Consider the following 17,415-nt stretch of genomic DNA (forward strand, 5'->3'; position numbering starts at 1 on the left):
TTTAAATGTTACTTTATTTCAATAGCAAAAGCCATTGCAGCATCAAATGTAGTCTAATTCCAGCAAGTATCCTCTGAAATTACCTGTTGAAGTGTCTTTCCTGCATTGAACATTGGACAAGTAGGCAAGTTAATGAGTAACTCCTTTTAGGGCCAAAAATTGGCCTTACTATCATTATGTATTAGTTTAAATTTTTTCTGCTTTGGGTTTTTTCCCTTGCAAACAACTTTTCCATTGACACCACGATTTGTTAATTAGGCAAATTTTTTAGATAAAACTTTATATTTTAAGGTGTTAGTTTTAGGCCAATTTTACACATGACACAGCAATGTTATGGCTTTGCCATTTAAACAAAATAACATTTGAACAACCATGATTGGATGATAAGTAACAGAGATAAGATTGTATTTATAAATTCTGACACCCTGCATACGTATGAAGTTACAAAAAAAGTATTTTTTCTTTAATAAGATTTAAAATCTTTACCTTAAAAGTAGAGCAAGCATTTAATGTAATAGTATTTCATTATAAAAAAGTAAATTTCTAATAAATATTTCCTTTAAAAACAGGATAAAGAAATGGTTTTAACCAATGTTCGGGAAATGATTGTAAAAACCTTGCAGCAGTGGCGGACTGCTCCGTTTCAAGATGTCGAAGTTGCTATTACTTTTCTGTATCTTTTGGGAGAAGCTATCCCAGTAAGTTCTGTTATAAATGGTATATAATTATTATTTTCATTCAATAAATTTATTTATCTGTATAAAAAAGAAAGTAGTCTATCAGTTTTTTCTTTAATTTTTTTAATTTAAATAAATTTATAGCATATGGATTATGGCTCTAAGACTGCCATTTATTATCAGACTTATAGCAAGATGGAAAAAAATTTATAGTAGTTTTACAATATGAAAAATTAATGTAGGAAAATAAAATTTAAAATGTTGANTGTGACACGAACCAAGGTTGCAATAAAGTTGTGAATTTGTTCAAACAAGATAAATCCATGAATATTGCAGTTTTAGGTGACAAAATGTTGACGATAGTTGTGTCTTGTAAACCGGCCTTTATACTTATTCAGTTTTTTGAGCAACACTATTACTGGAGTTCTTGGAAAAAAGGAAAGAGACAAGACTCTTTATGACTTGTATATTTCATGTGAAGCACTAGAGACAAGAGTTTTCTTAACAGATCAGACTTTCTGACTATAATAGATGCAGCTTATGTTTGGGTCTTTCTAAACAGAAAATGCACAAAATACTCCTTTGAACCTTGTGGCAACATGTAGGAAAGGCAACAGAGGATGCCCAGAAGGTAAAAAATATAAATGAGGGAATGGCAGTTTAGACAGGCAAAGCAAAAGTGGCTTACAGTTCTATTGAAATTTTTATTTTAACAAAAAATAAGTTACATGGTACATAGCTAGGATCTAGAGTTTACTAAATTGGAAGCCCTATGCATGTGCACAGTCTGTACATTTAGTAATCTGCCACTGGTAACTGCAACATATTGTTGGTATGCTATACAGCAGGGGTGTCCAACCTTTTTGTTTCTCTGGGCCGCATTGGAAGAAGTCAAGGAGTTTTGGGCCATAAGTTTATATAATATATACTTGTGACCCAATATACATGTATATTTAAGGATTAATATGTCTAGATTATAATAATAAATATTAAAACTTTATTACGAAAAAGGATATTTAAAAAAATTATTTCTACAGACACTTTCAATTTTTACTTAGAAATAGAAAAATTCATTTATTATAAGAGACAAACGAAAATTTATTTGGAAAACACAAATATTTGTTTTATTTGGGTCTCTAATAAAAAGCGACCAAACACCATTATAAAGTACATTTTTATTCAAGTAATACACTGTATTTATAAATAATATGTAGCCCAAAAAGTAGCCAAAGCGCCAAATGATATTTTTTACGTCAAACAAAAAAAGTAGCCACATTTAGCGCGATGTAGCCAAATCTTGCAACGTTGGAAGAAATACTAATCAAAGCTGGAGTTGTGATTCAAAGAATTATAGATCCAAATGAGGGGAAAGAAGAGAAAGGACAAAAGATAAAGAAGTGAGAACAGTTGGAAAATTAAGGGTCAATATTTGCATAACAGAAGATCTATTTAACCTTTCTCACTACTTTTTATCTATTGTCCTTTCTCACCTTTCCCTCCTTTTCCCAAATTTTGGTCTATAATCCTTTGAGTCACAACTCCAGCTTTATTTAGTAATCCTTCCTCATTTACACATCTCCAAGTATTTGAAAATATTTCCTTTTTACTCAAAACAAAAATATGAATAAAGGTTTATGGCTTTGTGAAACTTCTTTTTTGAGTTTATGCAGTTGAAATAAATAAATAATAATAAAATTAAAACAGTTGTCGGTTTTGTTTACACGTTATTGGGCCGCATTGGAACTTGCCTTGGGCCGCATGCCATGGGTTGGACACCCCTGCTTTAGAGGATGCCAACTTAGTAGGGAGAACTGTACAGCAGTAATGGGCAACATGTGAACAGTATTACCAGATTTGGCAATATTTCAAGCAATTTAGTGATTTTGCAATGATTTTTTTCAATCTGGAGAGTTTTCTGTACTGCTAGAAATTTATTCAAGGTGTGTTTAAATTTCTTCCCAAAAAACAAGGCTGGAGTTGAGCCTAAAAATCTAGACAATTAACACTACTTGGCTTGGATCTAAAAGGTGCCCATAAATTAATTCGTGAACTTTTATTTCTTTATATTTGAATTAAATGGTTAGTGAACAAATTGAGTAGTCTCTAAACCTTTTTTTTTTTTTTTTTTTCAAACTTACTTGGTCTATGGCTTCCATAATCTGAATGTAAATTCCATAATTCCTTTATATGAAAAATTTCTACAAAGAAGCCATATGCTTTTTAATTCCTTTTGAATTGGCATGCTTTGTCTTTTGGTTTGTAATAACAAATGCAAAGTGTATGAGTAAATAAAAAAATCTAAGTTTTGGACACAAATTAATAAGATTATATTCATTTTGTAAATAAAACATTAATGTATTTTAATCAACTTACAATTTTATGACATTTTATTCTTATAACAAAGTGTTTTAATTAATTAATTAAGTTTGTTACCTATTTGGGTACTCCTGTTTCATCGAGTTCCTAAACTCTGCAGTGATGAGGAAATGAGCTGAATTTTCAATGTGGAGTCTCATGAAATATCAGAATATCAACAAATTGCTCTTGTTGTTCAATGGTGAGTGTTGACAAGAGTTTATATTGATGGATCTTTGATTCAGTTGTATTTTTTCAGAAGAGGTTGACCAGTGCAGTTGTATTTTTTCAGAGGTTGACCAGTTCAATTCTTCACTCAATTCCAAATCATTGTCTTTGGAACATGTATACAGAGAGCAAGAAAGCAGTAATTTACATCTTTATCTTCCAACTTTTTCCACAATAGTAATTTCTTTGTGAAGGCTAAAATTTTGTGCCGCAACAAACCAAAACTGATAAAATACGAACTTTTATCAACAATGTCAAATATCAGTATTTGTTGGCAATGAAAAATATCAATTTTAATACTTTTAACAAAACAATTCACTCAGCTGTAAGGCAATTGCACTAGTATTAAAACTTCTGGGGGATTGTTAGAGTTTAACACTAGTGCAATCTCCCAATAAACCAGGAAATTGTAGTAGAGTTGACATTTATCAGTTTTGGTGAATCAATATTCTAAAATTTAACATATAGCTGTCAATATTGTAAACATGAATCAGTTTCAATTTTGGTTGATATATCGGTTATCAACACAGCTTTAATAGTGAGCTAAACTACTTTTTTCAAACCATGATGCCCTTAGTGGAAGACTGCAACACACAGTTTGAAAAATTCTGCTCTAAACCAATGAGCTTTTGTGCTTTCATTTGTAAGCAACACTTGTAGAAGTGCGTATCAGATTATATTGACAGTATTGTATCATCTCTAATTTAATAACTACAGAAATCTACAAATTCAGTTATATAATCTTAGAAAGGAAGGAAACTGAACTGAACAAAATTTGTAATCATTATTAAGAACTTTAGTGCAATAATTTATGCTTTATTTAATTATTATTTGATGCAAAATGTTATTTTTAAAACAACTTTCAGATTGCATTTGTTGACGAAAGAGGGCTTCGACACAGCAGTCCAAGAATTCGGAGTAGGACATCTTATCTGTTTTCCAGGTTTATAAAATGTTTGAAGTGAGTTTATTTTTTATTTTTTAATAGTTTGATAAAATCTCTTACCTATAAAAGACTTACCAATTAAAATCTGTGGAAATAAATTAACATCTTCGAATTACTAGCAAAATCTGTTTAATATAGACTAATGTTTTTGACCATCCTAAAATGGCCTCCTTCAGGTAAACTTAAATGGAACAATATTTAAAAAATAGAATGTATAGTGAATGACAAAATATGGATATTTGAATTACATTCTATCTCACAAGCTAATATAAAATAAAATGAAATAAACACAATACTAAAATTAAAATATTGACAAAAAACTCCAACACAGATGATTATGGAATGTCACACAACATTTTCCAAGCATTGGATATGGTGTCTTCATCCTCTACTTTCATCTTTCTTTCTATGTTGAGAACACTTAAAAAGTTTTTTTAAAGAAATCTGTTTGACTGCTGAGTAATGAATGATTTGGCCAGATTATCCATAAAATTAATATAAATAATTAGTATGTTTCTTGATAATTCAACATACATTTAAAGACAGTACGAAATTTAATTTGTAAAGGGACTTATTAACATTTTATAACTCATAATAATTTTTTGAAAATACTTTAAATCTTGTTTTCTAAAGTTGTGTTACCCAAAATATGAAATTATTTTTCTTAGCACATTTAAAATTAAAAATAGAATAAGACATTTATACTTGAAAGCTTTAAACTGTGCTTACACTTAAAAAAAATAATATACACCCAATTCTGTTGTTATATGGTAGATTAGTTCCAAACCATAACCTGCAATCACATGCATATTTCCCCTCTCCACTTGCATATGGTGGGACTTTTTTGCTGATTTTTCACACAATTGCCGTTCCTCAAATTTGAAAATTCTATGATGTGGTATCTCTACATGTGCCAAATTTCAACATCACACATTGTTTAGTTTATGAGAGATTGTTTCATTTACAGAATAATGGTCTCAACTTGGCTGCCATAGGCAGTCCTTCAAAATTTGCATTAGCATGGGCTAGTATGAAACAAGTTCAGCTGGAAATAAATGACAGGAGGGATGAACTGTTCTCAAGAGGACTAGAAAATGATTTTTCCATACTTTTCAGACATAAAATAAAGCCACAAAAGCATTTAAATTGAAGATTATAATGCAGCAGGTTATCTTAAGAAAACAGACATTCAAGGTCATAGCAACACCATGTCAATGCCACAAATAGCTGACAAACATCCATGATGTCACAGAGGAAAATTCCCATGTTACAAGTGTGATCGTGTGACAATAAGGAGGTTTTTAAGAGTCTGAGATAAGCATAAAAATTTTTTTGACCAAAATTTTTNTTATTCTTTTATTTAAATCTTTAAAAATAGATCTTATTTATTGAAAAACTTTAAAATTTATCATATGTTTATGATATTAACCTTTCAGCAGTGGGTTAGTCAGGTATGGTGCTATCCCTATTTAGTGTAGAATAAACGTGGGAAATTTTTTAAGTATTTTTCTACATGTTTTTTCTCATTACTGTTTCAGAAAAAGGTTTTGTAAACAATTACGTCTAGTAAAGAAAAGTCTTTTTTATTGTTACATAATTCCTTTTTTATGTGAATTTTTTTGCGGTAGTTTTTGGCAATATCCGTCCTTCACCACTGCCACACGATCGCTGTTGATGGATATATCCATCAGTCACTGCTGAGTGGTTAATTTTGTTATTTGTAACTTTAATAAAATATCTATAATCTTTTTATTGTATTATTTTAAATTATGCATTCGTATTAACATAAAAATAAGATATTATTAAAATAATTTTTAAAATATTTTGATTTTTCAGTTAGTTACTAGTGGAGTTAGCAGATACGGCCATATTGCCGTTACCTTGCAATTTTTTGAGACAATTGTAAGATACGAGAAATTTTTTATTCAGGAACCACAACATATTCCAGATGTATTAGTGAGTTATCTATTAAATAACTAGTATTATATGAGAATTTTTAAAATTAATCCAGCCTATTTAATCATTCAAATAAATTTTAATTTGTGGAATTAGTTTCTTTATATTCTATATTTTCTGTTTGTAATTGATAAATTATATTTAATTATATTGTAATTAGAGATGATAACCAATACCAATATGATAACAACAAGCGTATCAAAATCAGTTTGTAAAAAGAACTGATCTCTGATACACATTCTTTATCTCATTTTGCCATGGCAGGCATTTGAATAGAGCAATGGACATATTATGCTGTAAAACTAATTCGTGGTAAACAAAATATCCTCTTTGCATGCAGTTTGCCACTGATGGTTGCACGACGTACAGTCACTGTTTGCTTTAGAGCAGGGGTGTCCAACCTTTTTGTTTCTCTGGGCCGCATTGGAAGAAGTCAAGGAGTTTTGGGCCATAAGTTTATATAATATATACTTGTGACCCAATATACATGTATATTTAAGGATTAATATGTCTAGATTATAATAATAAATATTAAAACTTTATTACGAAAAAGGATATTTAAAAAAATTACTTTCTACAGACACTTTCAATTTTTACTTAGAAATAGAAAAATTCATTTATTATAAGAGACAAACGAAAATTTATTTGGAAAACACAAATATTTGTTTTATTTGGGTCTCTAATAAAAAGCGACCAAACACCATTATAAAGTACATTTTTATTCAAGTAATACACTGTATTTATAAATAATATGTAGCCCAAAAAGTAGCCAAAGCGCCAAATGATATTTTTTACGTCAAACAAAAAAAGTAGCCACATTTAGCGCGATGTAGCCAAATCTTGCAACGTTGGAAGAAATACTAATCAAAGCTGGAGTTGTGATTCAAAGAATTATAGATCCAAATGAGGGGAAAGAAGAGAAAGGACAAAAGATAAAGAAGTGAGAACAGTTGGAAAATTAAGGGTCAATATTTGCATAACAGAAGATCTATTTAACCTTTCTCACTACTTTTTATCTATTGTCCTTTCTCACCTTTCCCTCCTTTTCCCAAATTTTGGTCTATAATCCTTTGAGTCACAACTCCAGCTTTATTTAATAATCCTTCCTCATTTACACATCTCCAAGTATTTGAAAATATTTCCTTTTTACTCAAAACAAAAATATGAATAAAGGTTTATGGCTTTGTGAAACTTCTTTTTTGAGTTTATGCAGTTGAAATAAATAAATAATAATAAAATTAAAACAGTTGTCGGTTTTGTTTACACGTTATTGGGCCGCATTGGAACTTGCCTTGGGCCGCATGCCATGGGTTGGACACCCCTGCTTTAGAGGATGCCAACTTAGTAGGGAGAACTGTACAGCAGTAATGGGCAACATGTGAACAGTATTACCAGATTTGGCAATATTTCAAGCAATTTAGTGATTTTGCAATGATTTTTTTCAATCTGGAGAGTTTTCTGTACTGCTAGAAATTTATTCAAGGTGTGTTTAAATTTCTTCCCAAAAAACAAGGCTGGAGTTGAGCCTAAAAATCTAGACAATTAACACTACTTGGCTTGGATCTAAAAGGTGCCCATAAATTAATTCGTGAACTTTTATTTCTTTATATTTGAATTAAATGGTTAGTGAACAAATTGAGTAGTCTCTAAACCTTTTTTTTTTTTTTTTTTTTCAAACTTACTTGGTCTATGGCTTCCATAATCTGAATGTAAATTCCATAATTCCTTTATATGAAAAATTTCTACAAAGAAGCCATATGCTTTTTAATTCCTTTTGAATTGGCATGCTTTGTCTTTTGGTTTGTAATAACAAATGCAAAGTGTATGAGTAAATAAAAAAATCTAAGTTTTGGACACAAATTAATAAGATTATATTCATTTTGTAAATAAAACATTAATGTATTTTAATCAACTTACAATTTTATGACATTTTATTCTTATAACAAAGTGTTTTAATTAATTAATTAAGTTTGTTACCTATTTGGGTACTCCTGTTTCATCGAGTTCCTAAACTCTGCAGTGATGAGGAAATGAGCTGAAATTTCAATGTGGAGTCTCATGAAATATCAGAATATCAACAAATTGCTCTTGTTGTTCAATGGTGAGTGTTGACAAGAGTTTATATTGATGGATCTTTGATTCAGTTGTATTTTTTCAGAAGAGGTTGACCAGTGCAGTTGTATTTTTTCAGAGGTTGACCAGTTCAATTCTTCACTCAATTCCAAATCATTGTCTTTGGAACATGTATACAGAGAGCAAGAAAGCAGTAATTTACATCTTTATCTTCCAACTTTTTCCACAATAGTAATTTCTTTGTGAAGGCTAAAATTTTGTGCCGCAACAAACCAAAACTGATAAAATACGAACTTTTATCAACAATGTCAAATATCAGTATTTGTTGGCAATGAAAAATATCAATTTTAATACTTTTAACAAAACAATTCACTCAGCTGTAAGGCAATTGCACTAGTATTAAAACTTCTGGGGGATTGTTAGAGTTTAACACTAGTGCAATCTCCCAATAAACCAGGAAATTGTAGTAGAGTTGACATTTATCAGTTTTGGTGAATCAATATTCTAAAATTTAACATATAGCTGTCAATATTGTAAACATGAATCAGTTTCAATTTTGGTTGATATATCGGTTATCAACACAGCTTTAATAGTGAGCTAAACTACTTTTTTCAAACCATGATGCCCTTAGTGGAAGACTGCAACACACAGTTTGAAAAATTCTGCTCTAAACCAATGAGCTTTTGTGCTTTCATTTGTAAGCAACACTTGTAGAAGTGCGTATCAGATTATATTGACAGTATTGTATCATCTCTAATTTAATAACTACAGAAATCTACAAATTCAGTTATATAATCTTAGAAAGGAAGGAAACTGAACTGAACAAAATTTGTAATCATTATTAAGAACTTTAGTGCAATAATTTATGCTTTATTTAATTATTATTTGATGCAAAATGTTATTTTTAAAACAACTTTCAGATTGCATTTGTTGACGAAAGAGGGCTTCGACACAGCAGTCCAAGAATTCGGAGTAGGACATCTTATCTGTTTTCCAGGTTTATAAAATGTTTGAAGTGAGTTTATTTTTTATTTTTTAATAGTTTGATAAAATCTCTTACCTATAAAAGACTTACCAATTAAAATCTGTGGAAATAAATTAACATCTTCGAATTACTAGCAAAATCTGTTTAATATAGACTAATGTTTTTGACCATCCTAAAATGGCCTCCTTCAGGTAAACTTAAATGGAACAATATTTAAAAAATAGAATGTATAGTGAATGACAAAATATGGATATTTGAATTACATTCTATCTCACAAGCTAATATAAAATAAAATGAAATAAACACAATACTAAAATTAAAATATTGACAAAAAACACCAACACAGATGATTATGGAATGTCACACAACATTTTCCAAGCATTGGATATGGTGTCTTCATCCTCTACTTTCATCTTTCTTTCTATGTTGAGAACACTTAAAAAGTTTTTTTAAAGAAATCTGTTTGACTGCTGAGTAATGAATGATTTGGCCAGATTATCCATAAAATTAATATAAATAATTAGTATGTTTCTTGATAATTCAACATACATTTAAAGACAGTACGAAATTTAATTTGTAAAGGGACTTATTAACATTTTATAACTCATAATAATTTTTTGAAAATACTTTAAATCTTGTTTTCTAAAGTTGTGTTACCCAAAATATGAAATTATTTTTCTTAGCACATTTAAAATTAAAAATAGAATAAGACATTTATACTTGAAAGCTTTAAACTGTGCTTACACTTAAAAAAAATAATATACACCCAATTCTGTTGTTATATGGTAGATTAGTTCCAAACCATAACCTGCAATCACATGCATATTTCCCCTCTCCACTTGCATATGGTGGGACTTTTTTGCTGATTTTTCACACAATTGCCGTTCCTCAAATTTGAAAATTCTATGATGTGGTATCTCTACATGTGCCAAATTTCAACATCACACATTGTTTAGTTTATGAGAGATTGTTTCATTTACAGAATAATGGTCTCAACTTGGCTGCCATAGGCAGTCCTTCAAAATTTGCATTAGCATGGGCTAGTATGAAACAAGTTCAGCTGGAAATAAATGACAGGAGGGATGAACTGTTCTCAAGAGGACTAGAAAATGATTTTTCCATACTTTTCAGACATAAAATAAAGCCACAAAAGCATTTAAATTGAAGATTATAATGCAGCAGGTTATCTTAAGAAAACAGACATTCAAGGTCATAGCAACACCATGTCAATGCCACAAATAGCTGACAAACATCCATGATGTCACAGAGGAAAATTCCCATGTTACAAGTGTGATCGCATGACAATAAGGAGGTTTTTAAGAGTCTGAGATAAGCATAAAAATTTTTTTGACCAAAATTTTTACACATGGATAGCATATAGCATGAGAATATCATGGAAAGACAGCTTTGGTGAAAAATGCTCATGAAAAATTAGTAATTGCAGAAAATTGAAGGTACTGCATGTGAATGTAGGTTTTAAAACCAAGTAAAATAATACAATAAACCAATTAATATAATAGGATGTGTTTTATTAACTAAAGTTGAAATGTTCTGTTTAATCAGAGAGCAGAAAGTCGTAACTTACCAGCAAAATTTAATAAATTTACGTTATTCACACAAATTTTAATTAACTTTTTCAATTAAACACCAAAAGGTATACAAAAATAATTCTGTATTGAAAGAAAGAAAAAAAAACACATTTGTGTAAATGAATTGTCAAACTTTGAATTAATTTTTTTACCAACTGCATCAATCGTAGGATAATGTCAGAACAGAAGAACGATTTGAATGTGCATAACAAGTTGTAAATAACAGCCAAATCTTAAAACTTACTTGAGCATGTGTAGCAGTCTTAAATGAAAATTCTAAGAATGTTTTTTAAAAGAAGTGTTTTTTTTTTTTTTTTTTTTTGAGAAAAGGAAGTAATATTTTTTTCTTAGAATTAAAATCAAATGCAAATTTTTAGAAAGGCAGACTGAATTATGTAAGATCAAAACAATATGTGTAAAAAGAGAATTGAATTTTTCTAGATTGTGTTATGTCAAAATCATGTGATAAAAATGCATATAAGAACAATTGGATGTAAAATTTAAAAAAATGATAATTTATGTTTCTTTATAATAGGGATTCCAAAGTTTTTTTGACTGTCAACCCCTTCAAGGATTCCCTCTTGTTTTTTGCTAATACAGTTAATAATAATAATAATAATTAAATCTGGAGAACCAACATTAATCCACAAACCATTTTCTTAGAAAAAAAATCAACATTCTGAATTTTCATAGATGTAACTCATTGAACTAGTAATTTTTAATGAAATGTTTTTCAATCAACCCCAAAAATGCTTTATTGAACCCTAGGGGTAGATATCAACTACTTTTAGTACGTCTGGTTTATAAGTTTAGAATTGTAATAGGTATAAACGATTATTTGCTCATATTGTTACGCAAATTTGATGCAGTTTAGTCATGATTATATATTTGATCATTACTATTTCTGTTATAAAATTAATTTTATAAGAGAATGTATTCAGAATGAGAAAAAAAAATGTTTAATTTTTTTTTAATGATAAGTTTTACTATTTTTGCTTGATATTTGTTGATCTTTACATGTTATGTTCTCTTTATTTTAAAGTTTAGTTTCTACATTTCTTATTACAAATTTTACAATTTTCTTGTATACAGATTCTTAAAGAAAAACTGATTTATGATTAAACTAAATGCAGATTATATTAACTGGTTTACATAGGCATGGTTATAATAAATAAATAAAAAATATACTTTAAAAATATATATATTTTTTTATTTCTGTTCAATAAAAATTACATGCAAACAAACTTAAAAATTCAAATTTTTTAATCAAATTACTTAAATTATTAAAATCATAATTACTCTTCTAATAAGAAGAGTAATTTAATTAGAAGAAAATGCTTCATAAATTTATATTTTTTAAGACAAATTTTAGAAGATGTGAGATTTCCTGGCAATATTTATAGTAAATCTTGAAGTATGCTAATTTCATATATTTTTTCTTGTATATGAGACAAGATTAATGATTATTTTTCAAAAATATTATTAAAAAAAAACATTTTTCTCTTTAGATCTCATGTTCAAACTTTACCGAAGAAATCTTAAAACAGTTACAAGAATTATTAATTCTAGCATCACCTGAAAATGGTTTGTCAACTTCGCTTCTTTCACAAGATGATCAATTGTTCCTCTACGAAACGTCAGCCATATTAATAGTTTCAAGTCAGTTTGATTTACAGGTAAGTCTATTTTATTTCATAAATTTAAGAATAATAGAGACAGAGTGTTAGCGAAGTCTCTTCTGTGAGGCTTACAAAATTGTGTTTAATCTCAAAATTTGATTTTGAGATTAAACACAAATGAATTGATTTTGATTAAACTTTGCCATTTTCCATTAATTGCAATGAGGAACCTAAAAATGAAGTAAAGGTCTATTCAAGTGTAAAAATATAGGGTTTCATGGTTTTGTTTTTGATATACAGTGGGTTAAAAGTGACAATGTTTGTGTTCGTTCCCTGATGCAACTGAGCACACTTAACAATTTAGTGGTCAAAAATAAAAACAGCATTGCATGTACCTAACGAAAAATAGGTGCAAAAAATGAACAAAGCACAAGAATAAAGCAATCATCATCGATTGTTTTATTCTTGTGCTTTGTTCTTGAATTGCCTCTCCATGTCAGCAAGTTCAATAATTCTCTCTCCGTAAAAAAACAGACAAGGATCACTTCTTTCTTTCCGGCTCCGCGTCAATTCTGCTGTGATATGACAAAGTCACATGTTCTAGTTATCTATTATAGTTAAAATATATTTTAAAAATTTTGCATTAAATGTTCTGGCAAACTCATAAAATATTTATTTGATACCTTTCTAGATATTAGTGAGTTTGCTCATTGATATTTTCCATGCAGTCATTACATTATAAAATAAGATTATATGACAGAAGCCAATCAATAATCCTTTGCTTATAATGGAGCCAGTAAGTTGTAACAAAATTGTCATCACTTTTTCAATGTGTCAAGTCAAAAGATATAGTTTTATTTTCCTGACATTGAAAGACTTGATGACCCATGAATTAATACGTGAACATATATCTGAAATTACCCTTTGGAACATTTTTTATATTAAATAATGGTTTGATTGTAAGCATTACATGTTCTTTACCAGCTCTCTGCATAGATTTATGTACAAAATAAGTATTCATTTATTTCATATCAAAGATTTCCAGGACTTGTTAGCACTCATATTTGATCCTCATAACAGTTTCATTTTATTACTTACTTTCTTTGAAGTTATAATAGTCATCTGTCAATAGCCTTGTTTTCTAAGTGTAATGTTATACTTAAAAATGTAAATTAGCTGATGGAAAATATATAAAAATCTCTAAAACATTGAAACATTCAAGGGTTGGTTATATAATCAGATATGTAGAAATTAACTTTACACTTTTTACCCTGTGTTTAAAGCCATTCAATAATCATCAAAGAATATATTCATTTCAAATTTAAAAAATAAAATATTTTGAATTTTTTAAACTAACAAAACATTTTAATGTTATGAGCTAATTATGTACATTAAAGATTAAAAAAATTTAATTAAATTAAATCTTATTGTGCAGAAAAAACAACTACTTGTGAAGAGTATTCTAAGTCCAGTAATAGGAAAATTTGAAATATTTCTTCAGAAACTTTCTGTAGAAACAGAAAAAGAAATGCAACGAGTTATTGCCGATTGTATGAGTCACGCTATTGCCGTAACAAGGTGAGGATGTACGATAACTGTGTAAAATTATGCTTAAATTTATATATTTATCCTAATCGGATCGTTTTATTACAAAGTCGGACAAGTAAAGCGTTCTCAAATCAGCAAACTATGAAATCTTGTGGTTGTGTTCAAATATACTTAGATGCTCTTCAAGTTTTCTTAAGATGTTTAGAGGTATACTATTTTATATAATAATAAAATATCAGATGCTATAAAAGTAATATGATGATACTAAAGTGACTGTTCTTGATTTAATTTATAGCTTCCATACGAGCAAGCCATATTGCAATCTGCAGTTCGTCAGTATTTACACAGAATGGTTGTTTGTTTGGAAGAAGAAATCTTACCATTTATCCCCGGTGCAGCTGAAAAATTACTAAGAAGTACGGATATTCGGAGCATTCAAGAGTTCATTCCATTAATTAATCAAATTATTAGCAAATTTAAGGTAAGAATTGTTTGCTTTACTAATCTGTCAATTAGATCTCAAAATAATAAAATATAAGTCACAAGTTATAGATGTGTCAATATCTTGTTTAACTATATAGTTACAGCGAGTTTGAGAATTAATTAGAATTAGAAATAATTATAATTTGAAGCACAAAAATATGTAAATTATAATCATTAACAGTTTCTTTCATAAATATGATTTCTAATTTTACTTGGACTTAGCCAAGAGAAACCAAATTGAAATATTATCAGAAATTACTAAAAATTCAAAAATTCATTCTTTTTCTTTTAAGCATGCTAAACATTGATATTTGATAGCATTAATCGTTAATTTTAAAGACTTACATTTTAATCAATTTCTGTATGTCATTTATGTGAACACACCCTGGATTTAAGGTGCAGTTATCGTGGGTTTTTCAGAAAGAAATAGTGCCGTACCTACTTCGGATCTTTATGCCCTTGGTGTCTGCCATATTTGCAGTTCTTGCCGTCCCGATAGACGAAAACGACCAGCAGGCGCAGAGAGAGAGGCAGCTGTTGCAACGAAGTTATTTTCTTTTTATTGCAGCTGTCGTGACAAATAACGTCACAGAAGTAATTGCATCTCAAGGTAAAATTTAATTTTTAATACATATTATATTCAGGAATTAAAATCCTGTTTACATTTTTTCAATAAATAAAGATTTTAAAATATAATTCATCCAGGATTTTTAATATAAAAAAGAAAACAAGCAATATAGATTGTCTCGAATAATGGAATCAAGTAAAAACTCAAGATTACATTTGAATATTGATGATATATTAGAGAACAATTGTATTATTATGCGTAAATGTTTTACAGGTCTTTTTTATTTTAAGATATGACAATCATCTGTATGTAATTTGAAAAAATATTGACAAAATAGTAAAGAAGATACCTCAAGCCTGATTCTTACTTCATTGCCATCAAAAATTTTTTATTTAATTTTTATAATGTGTTACAACCTTTTTCAGACAGAGACATTAACTGATGTGCTTTGCAATACATGCAACCCACTTGCAGTTATGCTGAAATGCATTGGTTAAAAAATTAATGTCTGAGGAGGGCCTAAAAGTTTGTGTAAAAAAAAAGGCTGAAACATGTTAAGAAAGTTAGATTCCTGATGATGTCAAAAATTCTTTATCATTTTTTTTTCAAATTTCTGAAGAATTGAAAAATATTTATGGATTTTTTTATTGAAAAGACTTTGCTCTATTAAGCATAATAATAATAATAATAATAATAGTTTTTTGGAGATAATTATTTTAATGATTATTATTAACTATCATTGATCTTGTATCAGGAGAAATTAGCTTATCACTAAATTGTTTAACATACTATCACCATTGCTATGAAAAGTTACATCAAATGTGCCACTTTGTTTTTCATAATGTAACCAATTAAGAATTAAAAAACAATTTTTTTCACGTAAGCAATATTTATGGAATTATACATGATGTGAAAGTGACCATCGGTACCTACTCTAGAGCAAAATGATGAAAATCCATTAAAATTAGTCCTGGTAAAGTATGAAACAAAGCCATAAAATATAATCTTTACAATATTTCTTACACTTCTGACGATATTACAATTTATCAAATATCTTGTTAATATTAAAAAATTCTTTAACATTCATTGTAAACAATTTATTACGATATAAATTAAGTTTTTTTATTTCAGATATGCAAAATTTAGAACAAGTCCTGTTAACAATAATTCAAGGTGCTGTTGATTTTCCTGATCCGGTCGTAAGTGCTTTATTATTTTGTTCACAGTTCTATAAATGCTAAATTGTCCCTGCCGGTAAATATTTCCAACAGCTTCCATCTCTCACATTGAATTTGATTAAAAATTATTGATTGAAATCAGTTTTGAATTACATTCTTCCACAGACCTAAAGAAAAAGCTAAGAAATGAAAATTTAATTGCTTATAAAAGTAGTATTAATGTATTTTCTGATATTACTAAATTTTAAAGAGTGCTATTTACAACAAAACTTGGTAGAAACTAAATGTTTGACAAAAGTCAAGTTTTGTGATACTTCTAAGTCCAGAATAAATTTTTATTCTCTTTATCTCTCTTTAATATTATTCAGTATTTGGCTAGAAATACCAAATAATACTAAATATTTGGTCAGGTGCCAGCACATACTGTGTTTCTTGAATTACAGACACTCCTAAAATTGCCGTGTCCTTCATTTAGAAATGCATCTAATTGGACAGTAGAAAAAATAAAAGCACAAGGTTATCTTTTGTATGCTTCCAGTTCTTCCACTCAAACTTAACTTTAAAATTAATTTTGCTGGAAGATATGTAATGCTCGAAACTAATTATTGACCAAACTAATTCAAAAATTCTTCAAAGTTGGTAGCAAAATTTATTCTGCAAACGGTTCCGAACACTGAGAAATTTTGACCGTTAAACCCCGGCAGGGATCGAAATTATTAAATGCAAATGCATTGATATCATAATTATTTTTAATTAGTTGCTCTTATAAATTTTTAACAAAAGCATCTTAAAAAGAAATAAAAGTGTTCACTTATAATTCAAGAAAATTTGTTTGTTTATTATTTACTTAAATTTAATTTTGATTTTTGCAGGCCCAAAAAACTTGTTTTAGTATACTTAAGAAGATGGTGGAGTTATGGGGTAAGAATTATTTTTATGAAAAAACAAGTAATGTAATGATGTAGAATATTACATCAAATTATGTATAATTTATGACGATAAATTTGTGTGTGTGCGCGTGTGTACACAGATGTATTTTTGAATGTTTTTTTTTTTTTTTTGTTTGTTTGCAGCAGTGCGTAATAGTTTTCCAAACACTATAAACTTGCTATATTTCTAAAATTTTTACCATATTTTTAAAAAAATGAAGTATCCTATAGTTTGGATATTTCCTAATCTTTTACAACTTTTAAGAAAAATTTCTCCCCTT

The 17,415-nt window shown here is 28.6% G+C and overlaps 1 protein-coding gene across 1 annotated transcript in view; it reads left to right on the forward strand.

The window, feature by feature from the left end:
- LOC111623842 (exportin-T-like) overlaps positions 1-17,415 on the forward strand; it is a 64,340-nt gene that overhangs the window by 44,038 nt on the left and 2,887 nt on the right. The window contains 9 exon segments of the mRNA XM_023366563.1: positions 6,043-6,162; positions 9,156-9,254; positions 12,318-12,485; positions 13,864-14,006; positions 14,084-14,183; positions 14,272-14,457; positions 14,880-15,069; positions 16,159-16,226; positions 17,078-17,126. Of these exon segments, the coding sequence (XP_023222331.1) occupies positions 6,043-6,162; positions 9,156-9,254; positions 12,318-12,485; positions 13,864-14,006; positions 14,084-14,183; positions 14,272-14,457; positions 14,880-15,069; positions 16,159-16,226; positions 17,078-17,126 (1,123 nt within the window).

The sequence above is a fragment of the Centruroides sculpturatus genome, unplaced genomic scaffold (assembly GCF_000671375.1).
Source record: "Centruroides sculpturatus isolate CEXI.00-Female unplaced genomic scaffold, Cexi_2.0 scaffold49, whole genome shotgun sequence".
NCBI lineage: Eukaryota > Metazoa > Arthropoda > Arachnida > Scorpiones > Buthidae > Centruroides > Centruroides sculpturatus.